We start from the raw sequence: 16,714 nt of genomic DNA on the forward strand, positions 1-16,714 counted from the left end.
GCGTGGGTTACCTCCGGGTACTCCGGCTTCCTCCCACCTCCAAAGACATGCACCTGGGGATAGGTTGATTGGCAACACTAAATTGGCCCTCGTGTGTGAATGTGAGTGTGAATGTTGTCTGTCTATCTGTGTTGGCCCTGCGATGAGGTGGTGACTTGTCCAGGGTGTACCCTGCCTTCCGCCCAATTGTAGCTGAGATAGGCGCCAGCGCCCCCCGCAACCCCGAAAGGGAATAAGCAGTAGAAAATGGATGGATGGATATATATATATATGTATATGTATATATGTATATATATATATAAATTGTATATATGTGTGTATATATGTGTGGTGTACATATGTATATATGTAAGTGTGTGTGAATTTAAATGTATTATATATAGATAATATATAGCATCTACGCAGCAACCACTGAATTGAATTATATTATATATATTATTGTATTATATATTGTATATATATATTGTATATGTATAGGGGTGGGACCTAATAAGTTGACTTCTTCCCACTCCCTTTTGAGCCAATCTTGACATCTACAAAAGATTAGTCACATGTAATGTTTTCAATGTAGGTGAAAACATAATGTATTTATATATTTCTTTTGTATTTTATGTCATTCACTTGTTTTGTTTGCATGGCTCAAAATAAACCATTCATTCACTCATTCATTCATGTGCCAAAGTCTTAAATAAAACATAAAAATGTTCAAATGTATCAGGAATTCATTAACAATGGAGGCAGCTCAAACTTATTTTAATGCAATGGTTATGTCTCGTTTTTATTATTGTATAACATGTTAGTCAAAAATCACTCCAAAAAGGAGGAAACAAAAATATCTATCTCTAACTACACTAACGAGTAATATAACTAAGACATTTGAAGGGGAACATTATCACAATTTCAAAAGGGTTAAAAACAATACAAAATCAGTTCCCAGTGGCTTGTTTTATTTTTCGATTTTTTTTTCAAAATTTTACATCTCCCGGAATATCCCTAAAAAAAGCTTTAAAGTTCCTTATTTCCGCTATCTTCGAAGACACTGTCCATTTCCCTGTGACGTCATACAGGGCCGCCAATACAAACAATGGCGAATAGCACAGCAAGATATAGCGACATTAGCTCGGATTCAGACTCGGATTTCAGTGGCTTAAGCTATTCAACAGATTACGCATGTATTGAAACAGGTGGTCGGAGTATGGAGGCAGATAGCGAAAAACGAAATTGAAGAAGAAACTGAAGCTATTGAGCAAATAGCTATTGACGCAATCCGGCCATAGCATGGGTGTACCTAATGAAGTGGCCCATAGCATGGCTTGTAAATGTACCGGTAAAATGTGCGGACCAAACGATCAGGACTTTCGCATCTTGTGACACTGGAGCAATTTAAATCCGTCGATTGGTAAGTGTTTGTTTCGCATTAAATTTTTGTATCTAGTTTCAAATGTACATACAGCTAGCGTAAATAGCATGTTAGCATCGATTAGCGTAGCATTTTAGCATCGATTAGCTGGCAGTCACGCCGCGACCAAATATGTCTGATTAGCACATAAGTCAACAACATCAACAACACTCACCTTTGTGATTTCGTTGACTTAATCGTTGCAAATGCATCTGCAGGTTATCCATACATCTCTGTGCCATGTCTGTCATCGCCGGTCAAATGTGGAGACACTCTGGCACATTCAATGGGGGTCTGGCGGCAGATTTCTTGCCAGTGGTGCAACTTGAATCCCTCCCTGTTAGTGTTGTTACACCGACGAGGCATGATGTCTCCAAGGTTCCAAAAAATAGTCGAAAAAACTGAAAATAACAGAGCTGAGACCTGGTGTTTGTAATGTGAAAATGAAAATGGCGGGTGTGTTACCTCGGTGACGTCACGTTCTGATGTCATTGCCTCAAGACCGATAAACAAAAAGGCGTTTAATTCGCCAAAATTCACCCATTTAGAGTTCGGAAATCAGTTACAAAAATGCATGGTTTTTTTCTGCACCATCAAGGTATATATTGACGCTTGCATAGATCTGGTGATAATGTTCCCCTTTAAACAAGAAAAGACGCCCCAAAAGGAGGGAAAAACAATGGGCTATTAAGCTTCTAAATACATGTATTTATTTAGAATTAATTTTCTCTGCCTACGGTAAAAACAAAAACAAACAAACAAAAACACCCCAGCATCTATCTATATCTTGACAAAAAAAAAACCCAGTTACTTTTATGTTGTTTCCAATCCAATCCACTTTATTTATATAGCACATTTAAACAACAATAACGTTTCCAAAGTGCTGCACAGCCATGTTAAAAACAATTGTAAAAAAATAAATAAATAAATAAATAAATAAAATAAAATTAAAAAAAAGTATATATATATATATATATATATATATATATATATATATATATATATATATATATGTATATTATGCTCCACCAATGACTGAATAAAAAAATAAAAATAAAAAAAAATAATAATAAATATAAAACCAATAAAAACAATATAAAAACAAATATGATTAAAAACTATTTTAAACTATGTTTGGGAGCAGTGGGTGAAGGTTTTGTGCAGGAAAAACGTTTCATGAAGTCAAATCACCTAAGTGTGTGTTCCACGTCTTAGATGTAGAGAGCAGTTATGTTTTAGGTTTACAGAGTGAACAACGAAAAAATAGTGTTTTGGGCGTTGTTTTCACTAAACGCATACACTTGTCTGAAACACTCATGATTGAGTTTCTTGAACCAAAGGCATGCGGTAAATTTAGGCCTGCGCTTATAAATTTGAGTGTGATGTAAGGATACCATCATGAAAAGCACATTTAATAAAAAAAAAAACATTATTATGGTCTGACCTTTACTTATAAATGAAGTCCATGCGCAGCTCCTTCTGATCAAAAGCATCGATAACTTTTTTATAGAAGTCTTCCTTATCTTTCTTCAGGTTTAAAAGTCTCTCTGTCTCGATGGAGATCTTCCTTTATTACCTCCTGCTTCGATTGAAAGTCCAGTTTAGAAACCTGTTTTATTTTAGTTATGTAATCCTCCATGTTAAAAGTGCAAGCGAGAGGAAAAAATAAATGATTGCTGCTCACTCTTGCTGCTTGTTGTCACTTCTTCTGCAGCCGAGTAGTCGCAAGAAGCATCACTAGCGCCCTCTACCACCAGGAGGAGGGAGTCATTTAATGGCTCATATTTGACACACGCAGCTACGGTATATTAATAAAACATAGCTGCTTACTGTTCTTTTCAGCATATTTTATAACTTGAACCTTAAATCCTACTGAATAGCTCTTAATCTTTTTCCCTTTATGCGATTTCAAATGATTGAAGTCAGCCTCCTCCATTTTGAAAATGATGACGGGTGAAGTGTCACTCGTGACGTGACGAGTTTGACCCGGTGGAAATTCTAGACACGCGCTAATAAAAATAATATTTTGCGAAACGAGTTTGACCCGGCGTTAATCCTGAGCCGGCGGTAATGCTAAGCATGCGCTAATTATTTTGCGAAACGAGTTTGACCCTGCAGTAATTCTAGGCAGGCACATACTATATACCCGGCGGCAATTCAAGGAAATACGGGATATATATATATATTTTTTTGGAGTGGTCAACTTGAAGCGTCCCTCTGTCTCTGACTCCTCTGTCGCCATTTGACGTGAGTGTGACTGTTTCGATTTTGCTTACTAATTCAGATAATTCTTCTTATCTTGCTTCTGATTGGGCAGTCCGTTATGTTTCTCCCTAACCTTAGCCAATTGTGACTCATCATACCTTCTGCATCTGTTTTGTGGGAGGAATGTCTCATCGACACAAAAGCAAAAAAGCGATCCACATCCGCAAATTCAATACAAATACAAAATCAAGCATATTCACAGTCAATTCTCAAAAATATATTTACAGACACATGTTTATTTATACAAATTATTGATTTATTTGTATGTCACATTTTTATATTTATACATTTTATTTATATATATTTTAAAATCTCAAAAATAGATTTACAAATACGCGTTTATTAATACAAATTATTTATTGATTTGTATATCACATTTCAACATCCCACTGGGGTGAGTTTTTCCTTGCCCTTATGTGGGCTCGGTACCACCGATGTTGTTTTGGCTTTTGCAGCCCTTTGAGACACTTGTGATTTAGGGCTATATGAACAAACATTGATTGATTGATTGATACCAACACCAACCAATCATCATGGATGGCTACAGGAAAAGCTACTTAATTAAAAAGTAGCTACGCTACCGCAAAATGTAGTTAAGCTACGTAGCGTAGCTACATGTAGCTTGTTACTGCCAACGCTGTGTGTTGAAAACCCGTCATGTCATTCACAATATAAGAAAAAGAAGTTGTGCCTGTAAGTGATGAGTGTTTGTGGCTTGGTTAATGGATGACAACAAGCACAAATTACTGTTTTTTTCATGTTTTTGTCTGTTGGCTTTAATGACAATCTGTTGAAATATTAAAGATTGGTCTCCAGCCCTGATTGTCTTTCTCACCGCGATCGTAAAAGTACCTCAGAAACTTTACTCGCGTTTGTCAGCTTGTCAGTTTTCAAGCACTTTGTAAAGCTTTCCTCCAACACAATATAACAACAAACACTGGAGGGACAATGCACAACAGCGAGTAATTCACTGACCGCTCACTTGTCTCCTAATGCACACCTCAAGATGGATCAATTAATCCACATCACCCGAGAAAAATGTAATATTTTACATCTTCTAGATTACATTACTTGCATAAATGTTAGTATCAATGTGAGTATAAACACTAAATGCTTGTCAACCCCGCACACAGTATATATATATAAATATACACAGGTGTGTATCACAATCATAGTGTGTGTGTAAAGTGTGACAATGTGTCTATCATAATCCTATAGTGTGTGTATAAAGTGTGAACAAGTGTGTATCACAATCTTAGTGTGTGTGTAAAGTGTGACAATGTGTCTATCATAATCCTATAGTGTGTGTGTAAAGTGTGAACAAGTGTGTATCACAATCTTAGTGTGTGTGTAAAGTGTGAAAGGATGTGTATCACAATCCTAGTGTGTGTGTAAAGTGTGAGAATGTGTGTATCATTTTCCTAGTGTGTGTGTGAAGTGTGAAAGTGTGTCTCACAATTCTAATGTGTGTGTAAAGGTGTGTATCACAATCCTAGTGTGTGTATAAAGTGTGAAAAGGTGTGTATCACAATCCTAGTATGTGTGTAAAGTGTGAAAAGGTGTGTATCACAATCCTAGTGTGTGTGTGTGTGTGTGTGTGTGTGTGTAAAGTGTGAGAAGGTGTGTATCACAATCCTAGTGTATGTGTGTGTAAAGTGTGAGAATGTCTGTATCACAATCCTAGTGTGTGTGTAAAGTGTGAACATGTGTGTATCAAAATCGTAGTGTGTGTGTAAAGTGTGAACATATGTGTATCACAATCCTAGTGTGCGTGTAAAGTGTGTAAACATGTGTATCACAATCCTAGTGTGTGTGTAAAGTGTGAACATGTGTGTATCACAATCCTAGTGTGCGTGTAAAGTGTGTAAAAATGTGTATCACAATCCTAGTGTGTGTGTAAAGTGTGAACATGTGTGTATCACAATCCTAGTGTGCGTGTAAAGTGTGTAAAAATGTGTATCACAATCCTAGTGTGTGTGTAAAGTGTGAAAAGGTGTGTATCACAATCCTATTGTGTGTGTGTAAAGTGTGAGAATGTGTGTATCACAATCCTAGTGTGTGTGTAAAATGTGAACATGTGTGTATCACAATCCTAGTGTGTGTGTAAAGTGTGTAATGGTGTGTATCACAATCCGAGTGTGTGTGTAAAGTGTGAGAATGTGTGTATCACAATCCTAGTGTGTGTGTAAAGTGTATAAAGGTGTGTAACACAAACCTAGTGTGTGTGTAAAGTGTGTAAATGTGTATCACAATCCTAGTGTGTGTGTAAAGTGTGAAAGTGTGTGTATCACAATCCTAGTGTGTGTGTAAAGTGTGAAAAGGTGTGTAACACAAACTATATATATATATATATATATATATATATTTATATATACACAGGAGTGTATCACAATACTAGTGTGTGTGTAAAGTGTGACAATGTGTGTATCATAATCCTATAGTGTGTGTGTGAAGTGTGAACATGTGTGTATCGCAATCCTAGTGTGTGTGTAAAGTGTGAAATTGTGTGTTTCACAATCCTAGTGTATGTGTAAAGTGTGAACATGTGTGTATCACAATCTTAGTGTGTGTGTAAAGTGTGAAAAGGCAATTATCACAATCCTAGTGTGTGTGTAAAGTGTGAAAGTGTGTGTATCACAATCGTAGTGTGTGTGTGTGTAAAGTGTGAGAATGTGTGTATCACAATCCTAGTGTGTGTGTAAAGTGTGTAAAGGTGTGTATCACAATCCTAGTGTGTGTGTAAAGTGTGTAAAGGTGTGTATCACAATCCTAGTGTGTGTGTGTATAAAGTGTGAGAACGTGTGTATCACAATCCTAGTGTGTGTGTAAAATCTATAAAGGTGTGTAACACAAACCTAGTGTGTGTGTAAAGTATGAAAGTGTGTGTATCACAATCCTAGTGTGTGTGTAAAGTGTGAAAAGGTGTGTAACACAAACTATATATATATATATATATATATATATATATATATATATATATATATATATATATATATTTATATATACACAGGTGTGTATCACAATCCTAGTGTGTGTAAAGTGTATAAAGGTGTGTAACACAAACCTAGTGTGTGTGTAAAGTGTGTAAATGTGTATCACAATCCTAGTGTGTGTGTAAAGTGTGAAAAGGTGTGTAACACAAACTTAATGTGTGTGTAAAGTGGGAAAGTGTGTGTATCACAATCCTAGTGTGTGTGTGTAAAGTGTGAACATGTGTGTATCACAATCATAGTATGTGTGTAAAGTGTGAAAGTGTGTGTATCACAATCCTACTGTGTGTGTAAAGTGTGAAAGTGTGTATCACAATCCTAGTGTGTGTGTAAAATGTGAACATGTGTGTATCACAATCCTAGTGTGTGTAACGTGTGTAAAGGTGTGTATCACAATCCTACTGTGTGTGTGTAAAGTGTGAACATGTGTGTATCACAATCCTAGTGTGTGTGTAATGTGTGTAAAGGTGTGTATCACAATCCTAGTGTGTGTGTGTGTGTAAAGTGCGAGAATGTGTGTATCACAATCCTAGTGTGTGTGTAAAGTGTGAACATGTGTGTATCACAATCCTAGTGTGTGTGTAAAGTGTGAACATGTGTGTATCACAATCCTAGTGTGTGTGTAAAGTGTGAAAAGGTGTGTAACACAAACCCAGTGTGTGTGTAAAGTGTGAACAAGTATGTATCGCAATCCTAGTGTGTGTGTGTGTGTGTAAAGTGTGAACATGTGTGTATCACAATCCTAGTGTGTGTATAAAGTGTGAAAAGGTGTGTATCAAAATCCTAGTATGTGTGTAAAGTGTGAAAAGGTGTGTATCACAATCCTAGTGTGTGTGTGTGTGCAAAGTGTGAAAGTGTGTGTATCACAATCCTAGTGTGTGTGTAAAATGTGAAAATGTGTGTATCACAATCCTCATGTGTGTGTGAAAAGTGTGAAAAGGTGTGTATCACAATCTTAGTGTGTGTGTGTATAAAGTGTGAAAATGTGTGTATCAAAATCCTAGTGTGTGTGTAAAGTCTTAAAAGGCCTGTATCACAGTACTAGTGTGTGTGTAATGTGTGTATCACAATCCTAGTGTGTGTATAACGTGTGAAAAGGTGTGTATCAAAATCCTATTACATGTGTAAAGTGTGAGAAGGTGTGTATTACAACCCTAGTGTGTGTGTAAAGTGTGTAAAGTATGGACATGTGTGTATCACAATCCTAGTGTGTGTGTAGTGTGTAGGTGTGTGTAACACATCACAACCACTGTGAAGCAGAGTGTGTATTAGGGTTGTGTGTACTGTGTGTAGACTTGTGTGACTTCGAGTGTGTAATCCAAGTGCACTCGCCAGGAGAGGAGGGAGGGCGGAGCGAGGGGGGGGAGAGAGATAGTGAAGGGGGCGGGGCCAGGCTCACCAAGGCTTTTTCAGCACCATGGATAGCTCCAGTCTGTGCGCGTGCGTGCGTGTGTGCGCGTGTCCGTGCCGTGGATCGCAGCGTTGCCTTTCTCCTGAAAACACCTTTTTTTGTTGTTGTTTGTTTTTTTCCGTCACGTGCGGATCCCGGTTCTCGCGCCTTCCCACTCGCGTTCCGAGCATGGCTGCGTGACCATCGCCCTCCACCCGCGGGGATGTTCCTCCGAGCCACGCGGATCCCACTTTAGGGGAACCAGGAGAACCCGGGAAGTTGGACCCGTATCCGCGTGTCTGCGCGCGTGCGCGTGCGCTCCGATTCATCCGGGAGGACATCGGCCGGGATGAGGTCGGACTTTCTGGATCGTTCCTAAAGACCCGAGGAGCGTGGGAGCGTGGGAGCGTCCGTCCGGGGAGGAAAAAGAGAGAAAAAAGAGCCAGGGTTCGTATTTGCGTGTCGCGCGAAGAGGCGGCGGACATGAAGAAGTTTCGGAAGGTTCTGGACGGCTTGACCACGTCGTCCCCCGGCGGCGGCACCGTGGGGTCTCCGTCGTGCGGCAGCGCGGCCGGGACGCCCACCGCGGCGGCCACCCCCAAGGAGATCGACGTGCAGGAGACACTCGTGGCGGAAAACTTTCAGCTGTGTAAGGTGGGTGCGCAGAACTAAAAAAAAAAAAAAAAAAAAAAAAAAATCGCGATTTTTTTCTGATCGTGATTCAAAATCCAAAATGCAATTTTTTTTAAAGAAGGTTACATTTAATTTCAATTATAATAGCAAATGATAGTTTGTGAGAGTCTGTTTGATTCTGAGTCGATTCCTCACCCCAGGAATCGGAATCACACCGGAACTATTTTACACAGTTTTTCCGCATGGAAGTTTGTAGAAATGTAACACTTTAATTATTCTCCTTAAATTGTGTTTTGTGTTCATATTTTGGGGATGGATTATTTAGATTTACATCATTTCTGAGGGGAAAATTGTGCAAAAACTAGTGAATATTTTACTGTACTTGATTAATAGTTTCATTAGACTACAATTAAATTGAGAATTTTTATTTAATTTGTATTAATTCATTTATATATTTTATTTATTTATTTTATTAAATAATTATTTATTTAATTTTTTTAATCCACTCATCATTTACACATTTTTTTTACATTTAATTAAATTTTTTTTACAAAGATCACATTTTTAAAAATCTGTTTTCAGGCTAACAAAAGGCACTTTTATAACTTCTAACAAGTTGTTTAATTTCAATTACTTTGTGAGAGTCCGTTTGAATCGGGAATTGATTCTGAGTCGAGTCCTCACCCCAGGAATCGGAATCAGACCGGAACTATTTTACACAGTTTTTCTGCATGTAAAACTTTAAATATTCCCCTTAAATTGTGTTTTGTGTTCATATTTTGGGGTGTCTGGGATGGATTATTTAGATTTACATCATTTCTGAGGGGAAAATTGTACCAAAACTAGTGAATATTTTACTGTACTTGATTAACAGTTTCATTAGACTACAATTAAATTGAGAATTTTTATTTAATTCGTATTAATTGATGTATTTATTTTATTTATTTATTGTATTTATATATTAATTATTTATTGATTTTTTTAAATAAATGGGAACGCCTCGGGATTCCCCGGGAAGAGCTAGACAAAGTGCTGGGGAGAGGGAAGTCTGGGTTTCCCTGCTTAGGCTGCAACCCCCGCGACCTGACCTCGGATAAGCGTAAGAAGATGGATGGATGGATGATTTTTTTCAAAAATCCATTCATCATTTACACTTTTTTTTTTAACATTGAAACATTGTTTTTTTTACAAAGATTACATTTTTTAAAATGTGTTTTCAGGCTAACAAAAGGCACTTTTATAACTTGTCACAAGTTTTTTAATTTCAATTACTTTGTGAGAGTCTGTTTGAATCAGGAATCGGTTCTGAGTCGATTCCTCACCCCAGGAATCGGAATCAGACCGCAACTATTTTACACAGTTTTTCCACATAAATGGTTGTACAAATGTAAAACTTTAATTATTCTCTTCAAATTGTGTTTTGTGTTCATATTTTGGGGATGGATTATTTAGATTTATATCATTTCTGAGGGGAAAATTGTACAAAAACTAGTGAATATTTTACTGTACTTGATTAATAGTTTCATTAGACTACAATTAAATTGAGAATTTTTATTTAATTTTTTATTAATTCATTTATATATTTTATTTATTTATTTTATTAAATAATTATTTATTTATTATTATTTTTAAATCCATTCATCATTTACACATTTTTTTAACATTTACATTTTTCTTTTTACAAAGATTAAATTTTTTAAAATGTGTTTTCAGGCTAACAAAAGGCACTTTTATAACTTGTCACAAGTTGTTTAATTTCAATTACTTTGTGAGAGTCCGTTTGAATCGGGAATCGATTCTGAGTCAATTCCTCACCCCAAGAATCGGAATCAGACCGGAACTATTTTACACAGTTTTTCTGCATGTAAAACTTTAATTATTCTCCTTAAATTGTGTTTTGTGTTCATATTTTTAGGTTCATATTTAGATTTACATGATTTCTGAGGGGAAAATTGCTACGATTCTGTGTTTGTCGGAGGAAAAACGGGGTACAAGTGAATATTTTACTGTACTTGATTAACGGTTTTAAGAAATTAAATCTATTTATCATTTTAATTTTTTTTTTTTAATTTTTAAAAAATGTTCTTACAAAATTAAATTTCGAAAAATCAGATTTCTGGCAACCAAAAGGCACTTTTATAACTTGTAACAAGTTGTTTAATTGTATTTATCATACCAAATGATAGTTTGTGAGAGTCTGTTTGAATCGGGAATCGATTCTTAATCGATTCCTCACCCCAGGAATCGGAAAAAGACCGAAACTATTTTACACTGTTTTTCTGCATGTAAAACTGCTGTAAAAATGCTTTCAAATCTAGATACAGTGACGCAGTGGTTAGAGCTCATGCCTCACAGCGAGCGGGTCCTGGGTTCGATTCCCCGGCTAGAGGTTATTTGTGTGTGGAGTTTGCATTTATATTCCTGGCAACCACAGATGTCGCTATTTTTATCGTAAATTCTCCAGGTTTTTTTTTGTAAACAGGTTGTACATGTATCTGTTTTTTTTTCTACTAATTTGCTATCAACAAAAACAGTTATTTAAGGCTCATTTTTAATAGCTCACTTGAAGGAACATGTGAGTTGTCCAGTGAAAGGTTGTACAAATGCGTTCAAAGTTAAAATACTTCGCTCACATGTCACGGAAACACAGGGATTTTTTTTTTTGTTGCCAAGTCTAGATACAATGACGCAGTGGTTAGAGCTCATGCCTCACAGTAAGAGGGTCCTGGGTTCGATTCCCGAGCTAGGGGCTCTTTGTGTGTGGAGTTTGCTAGAAACTCCTGGTAAAATGACTCGTTTTTATCGTAAATCCTTTATTTTTTTTGTAAACAGGTTGTACATGTATCTGTTTTTTTTCTACTAATTTGCTATCAACAAAAACAGCTTTTTAAGGCTCATTTTTAATAGTTCACTTGAAGGAACATGTGAGTTGTCCAGTGAAAGGTTGTACAAATGCTTTCAAAGTTAAAATACTTCGCTCACATGTCACGGAAATACATGGATTTTTTGCCGAATCTAGATACAGTGACGCAGTGGGTAGAGCTAGTGCCTCACGGCGAGAGGGTCCTGGGTTCGATTCCCCGGCTAGGGGCTCTTTGTGTGTGGAGTTTGCATGTATATTCCTGGCAACCACAGATGATGCTGTTTTTATCGTAAATTCTCCAGGTTTTTTTTGTAAACAGGTTTGTTTACAACAGGTTTGTTTTTTTCCTACTAATTTACTATCAACAAAAACAGCTATTTAAGGCTAATTTTTAATAGCTCACTTGAAGGAACATGTGAGTTGTCCAGTGAAAGGTTGTACAAATGCTTTCAAAGTTAAAATACTTCGCTCACATGTCACGGAAATACATGGATTTTTTGCCGAATCTAGATACAGTGACGCAGTGGTTAGCGCTCGTGCCTCACAGCGAGAGGGTCCTGGGTTCGATTCCCCGGCTAGAGGTTCTTTGTGTGTGGAGTTTGCATGTATATTCCTGGCAACCACAGATGTCGCTATTTTTATCGTAAATTCTCCAGGTTTTTTTTTTGTAAACAGGTTGTACATGTATCTGTTATTTTTTTTCTACTAATTTGCTATCAACAAAAACAGCTATTTAAGGCTCATTTTTAATAGCTCACTTGAAGGAACATGTGAGTTGTCCAGTGAAAGGTTGTACAAATGCTTTCAAAGTTAAAATACTTCGCTCACATGTCACGGAAACACAGGGATTTTTTTTTTGGTTGCCAAGTCTACATACAATGACGCAGTGGTTAGAGCTCATGCCTCACAGTAAGAGGGTCCTGGGTTCGATTCCCGAGCTAGGGGCTCTTTGTGTGTGGAGTTTGCTGGAAACTCCTGGTAAAATGAGTCGTTTTTATCGTAAATCCTTTATTTTTTTTTGTAAACAGGTTGTACATGTATCTGTTTTTTTTCTACTAATTTTCTATCAACAAAAACAGCTATTTAAGGCACATTTTTAATAGCTCACTTGAAGGAACATGTGAGTTGTCCAGTGAAAGGTTGTACAAATGAGTTCAAAGTTAAAATACCCGCTCACATGTCACGGAAACACAGGGATTTTTTTTGTTGTTGCCAAGTCTAGATACAGTGACGCAGTGGTTAGAGCTCATGCCTCACAGTAAGAGGGTCCTGGGTTCGATTCCCGAGCTAGGGGCTCTTTGTGTGTGGAGTTTGCTGGAAACTCCTGGTAAAATGACTCGTTTTTATCGTAAATCCTTTAGTTTTTTTTTGTAAACAGGTTGTACATGTATCTGTTTTTTTTTTCTACTAATTTACTATCAACAAAAACAGCTATTTAAGGCTCATTTTTAATAGCTCGCTTGAAGGAACATGTGAGTTGTCCAGTGAAAGGTTGTACAAATGAGTTCAAAGTTAAAATACTTCGCTCACATGTCACGGAAACACAGGGATTTTTTGCAGTATGGCTCGGTTGGTAGAGCGGCCTTGCCAGCAACTTGAGGGTTGCAGGTTCGATCCCAGCTTCTGCCATCCTAGTCACTGCCGTTGTGTCCTTGGGCAAGACACTTTACCCACCTGCTCCCAGTGCCACCTACACTGGTTTAAATGTAACTTACATATTGGGCTTCACTATGTAAAGCGCTTTGAGTCACTAGAGAAAAGCGCTATATAAATGTAATTCACATATATATATCTATATATGTATATTATTTTATATATATATAAAATAAATACTTGAATTTCAGTGTTCATTTATTTACACATACACACACACATAACACTCATCTACTCATTGTTGAGTTAAGGGTTGAATTGTGCATCCTTGTTCTATTCTCTGTCACTGTTTTTCGAACCATACGCATTTACAGTAGATGGCAGAATTGTCCTGAAAAAATTTGATATTGGGGTTCACTATGTAAAGCGTTCTGAGTCACTAGAGAAAAAGCGCTATATAAATATAATTCACTTTACTTCACTTTGCCATTGCCGAATCTGGATACAATGACACAGTGGGTAGAGCTAGTGCCTCACAGCGAGAGGGTCCTGGGTTTGAATCCCCCGGCCAGGGGATCCCCGCTTCTGCCATCCTAGTCACTGCCGTTGTGTCCTTGGGCAAGACACTTTACCCACCTGCTCCCAGTGCCACCTACACTGGTTTAAATGTAACTTACATATTGGGTTTCACTATGTAAAGCGCTTTGAGTTACTAGAGAAAAGCGCTATATAAATGTAATTCACATATATATATCTATATATGTATATTATTTTATATATATATATAAAATAAATATTTGAATTTCAGTGTTCATTTATTTACACATACACACACACATAACACTCATCTACTCATTGTTGAGTTAAGGGTTGAATTGTACATCCTTGTTCTATTCTCTGTCACTGTTTTTCGAACCATACGCATGTACAGTAGATGGCAGTATTGTCCTGAAAAAATTAGATATTGGGGTTCACTATGTAGTCACTAGAGAAAAAGCGCTATATAAATATAATTCCCTTTACTTCACTTTGCCATTGCCGAATCTGGATACAATGACGCAGTGGTTAGAGCTCGTGCCTCACAGCGAGAGGGTCCTGGCTTTGAATCCCCGGCTAGGGGTTCTTTGTGTGTGAAGTGAATTATATTTATATAGCGCTTTTTCTCTAGTGACTCAAAGCGCTTTACATAGTGAAACCCAATATCTAAGTTACATTCAAACCAGTGTGGGTGGCACTGGGAGCAGGTGGGTAAAGTGTCTTGCCCAAGGACACAACGGCAGTGACTAGGACGGCGGAAGCGGGAATCGAACCTGCAACCCTCAAGTTGCTGGCACGGCCACTCTACCGACCGAGCTAAACCGCGTGGAGTTTGCTAGAAATTCCTGGTAAGATGACTCGTTTTTATCGTAAATCCTTTAGTTTTCTTTGTAAACAGGTTAAAAATATATAATTTTTTCCCCATAGTAAAACAGGGAGTGTACAAATAACTGTTTTTGATTAATCGTAATTATACTGTAAATTTTGTGGATTATTATTATTATCCATCCATCCATCCATCCATTTTCTACCGCTTATTCCCCTTTGGGGTCGCGGGGGGGGGGGCGCTGGCGCCTATCTCAGCTACAATCGGGCGGAAGGCGGGGTACACCCTGGACAAGTTGCCGCCTCATCGCAGGGCCAACACAGATAGACAGACAACATTCACACCCACATTCACACACTAGGGACCATTTAGTGTTGCCAATCAACCTATCCCCAGGTGCATGTCTTTGGAAGTGGGAGGGGCCTATCCCCAGGTGCATGTCTTTGGAAGTGGGAGGGGCCTATCCCCAGGTGCATGTCTTTGGAAGTGGGAGGAAGCCGGAGTACCTGGAGGGAACCCACGCATTCACGGGGAGAACATGCAAACTCCACACAGAAAGATCCCGAGCCTGGATTTGAACCCAGGACTGCAGGACCTTCGTATTGTGAGGCAGACGCACTAACCCCTCTGCCACCGTGAAGCCCCATTATTATTACTATTTTTTTTTTTTACAGTGTGCCCGAAAGAGATGATACATTTGAATATGCTCACAGATGCTACCTGCTGGGGGTTTGTGCACACTGCTGCGAGTCCTGGCTAGTCAGTCAGACGCAGGGTTCTCACGAGAATGAGGCAAATAAACATCCGGGCACAGTTTTGTTACAGGTGCACGGGTGTGTGTTAATCCCAGTGTGTGACGAGCACTCTCTCGGTGTTGCATCAGCGAGCACACACAAACGGCGTGGTGACATAATGCCTCGCATACAGAGAGCACACAAGAGGGACCCTGCAGCCCTGATGTCTTTTACGCCGGGAGGAAGGAGGAGGTGTGGCGGGCTTGTAGGTGTATTTATAGCTTTCCGAGCTGACTGCAGCCATTATTCCTCACCCGCGAAAGAGAAAAGGCTGAATTTCGGCGAGAGGCCGTGAATAATTCATTGTGGAACCCGAGAGTATTTGGCTTGTTGTGTGGTGCCACGTTTTCAAAGTGGCCGCTTCGTTTTCTCCAAAAATGGGGGGTGAGGGGGGGGGGGGGGGTGCTGCAGAGCGCGCTCAAACGGGGGTGAGTAAAGGGAGGAGTGCAGCGTGATGGCCTCGTCCCGAGCAGGAAGCTGCGCCTTCCTCGCTGAGTGCTCTAACGTGGCGTCGGTAATAATACGCCGCATCCTTTCCAGCTCTTTGTGCAAAGCAGGATGCGTGCCTGCCTCGCCAGGTGACTTGCACAAAATCAACATCCAAAAAGCGGCAACAAGACTATGTTTACATCTCCCAAGTATTAGCAATATTCATACTTGCCAATCCTCCTGGATTTTCCGGAGGACTCCCGAAATTCAGCGCCTCTCCCGAAAACCTCCCAAGACAAATTTTCTCCCGAAATTCAGGACCCGAGTAAGGACAGCCTGTTTTCCCGTCCGCTTTCCCACAATATAAACAGCGTGTCTGCCCAATGACGTTATAACTGTAGAATGATCGAGGGCGAGTTCTTGGTGTCTTATGTGGGTTTATTGTTAGGCAGTTTCCTTAACATCCTCCCAGCGCGGTAACAACATACAATCAATCAATCAATCAATGTTTATTTATATAGCCCTAAATCACTAGTGTCTCAAAGGGCTGCACAAACCACTACGACATCCTCGGTAGGCCCACATAAGGGCAAGGAAAACTCACACCCAGTGGGACGTCGGTGACAATGATGACTATGAGAACCTTGGAGAGGAGGAAAGCAATGGATGTCGAGCGGGTCTAACATGATACTGTGAAAGTTCAATCCATAATGGATCCAACACAGTCGCGAGAGTCCAGTCCAAAGCGGATCCAACACAGCAGCGAGAGTCCCGTTCACAGCGGAGCCAGCAGGAAACCATCCCAAGCGGAGGCGGATCAGCAGCGCAGAGATGTCCCCAGCCGATACACAGGCGAGCAGTACATGGCCACCGGATCGGACCGGACTCCCTCCACAAAGGAGAGTGGGACATAGAAGAAAAAGAAAAGAAACGGCAGATCAACTGGTCTAAAAAGGGAGTCTATTTAAAGGCTAGAGTATACAAATGAGTTTTAA

The 16,714-nt window shown here is 39.0% G+C and overlaps 1 protein-coding gene across 1 annotated transcript in view; it reads left to right on the forward strand.

Moving 5' to 3' along the window:
- The first annotated feature begins 8,109 nt into the window (after positions 1-8,109).
- Positions 8,110-16,714, forward strand: part of stxbp5l (syntaxin binding protein 5L) — a 359,880-nt gene continuing 351,275 nt past the window's right edge. The window contains 1 exon segment of the mRNA XM_061918310.1: positions 8,110-8,698. Within this exon segment, the coding sequence (XP_061774294.1) occupies positions 8,528-8,698 (171 nt within the window). The 5' untranslated portion in view covers positions 8,110-8,527.

Source organism: Nerophis ophidion, linkage group LG13, assembly GCF_033978795.1.
Source record: "Nerophis ophidion isolate RoL-2023_Sa linkage group LG13, RoL_Noph_v1.0, whole genome shotgun sequence".
Lineage (NCBI taxonomy): Eukaryota > Metazoa > Chordata > Actinopteri > Syngnathiformes > Syngnathidae > Nerophis > Nerophis ophidion.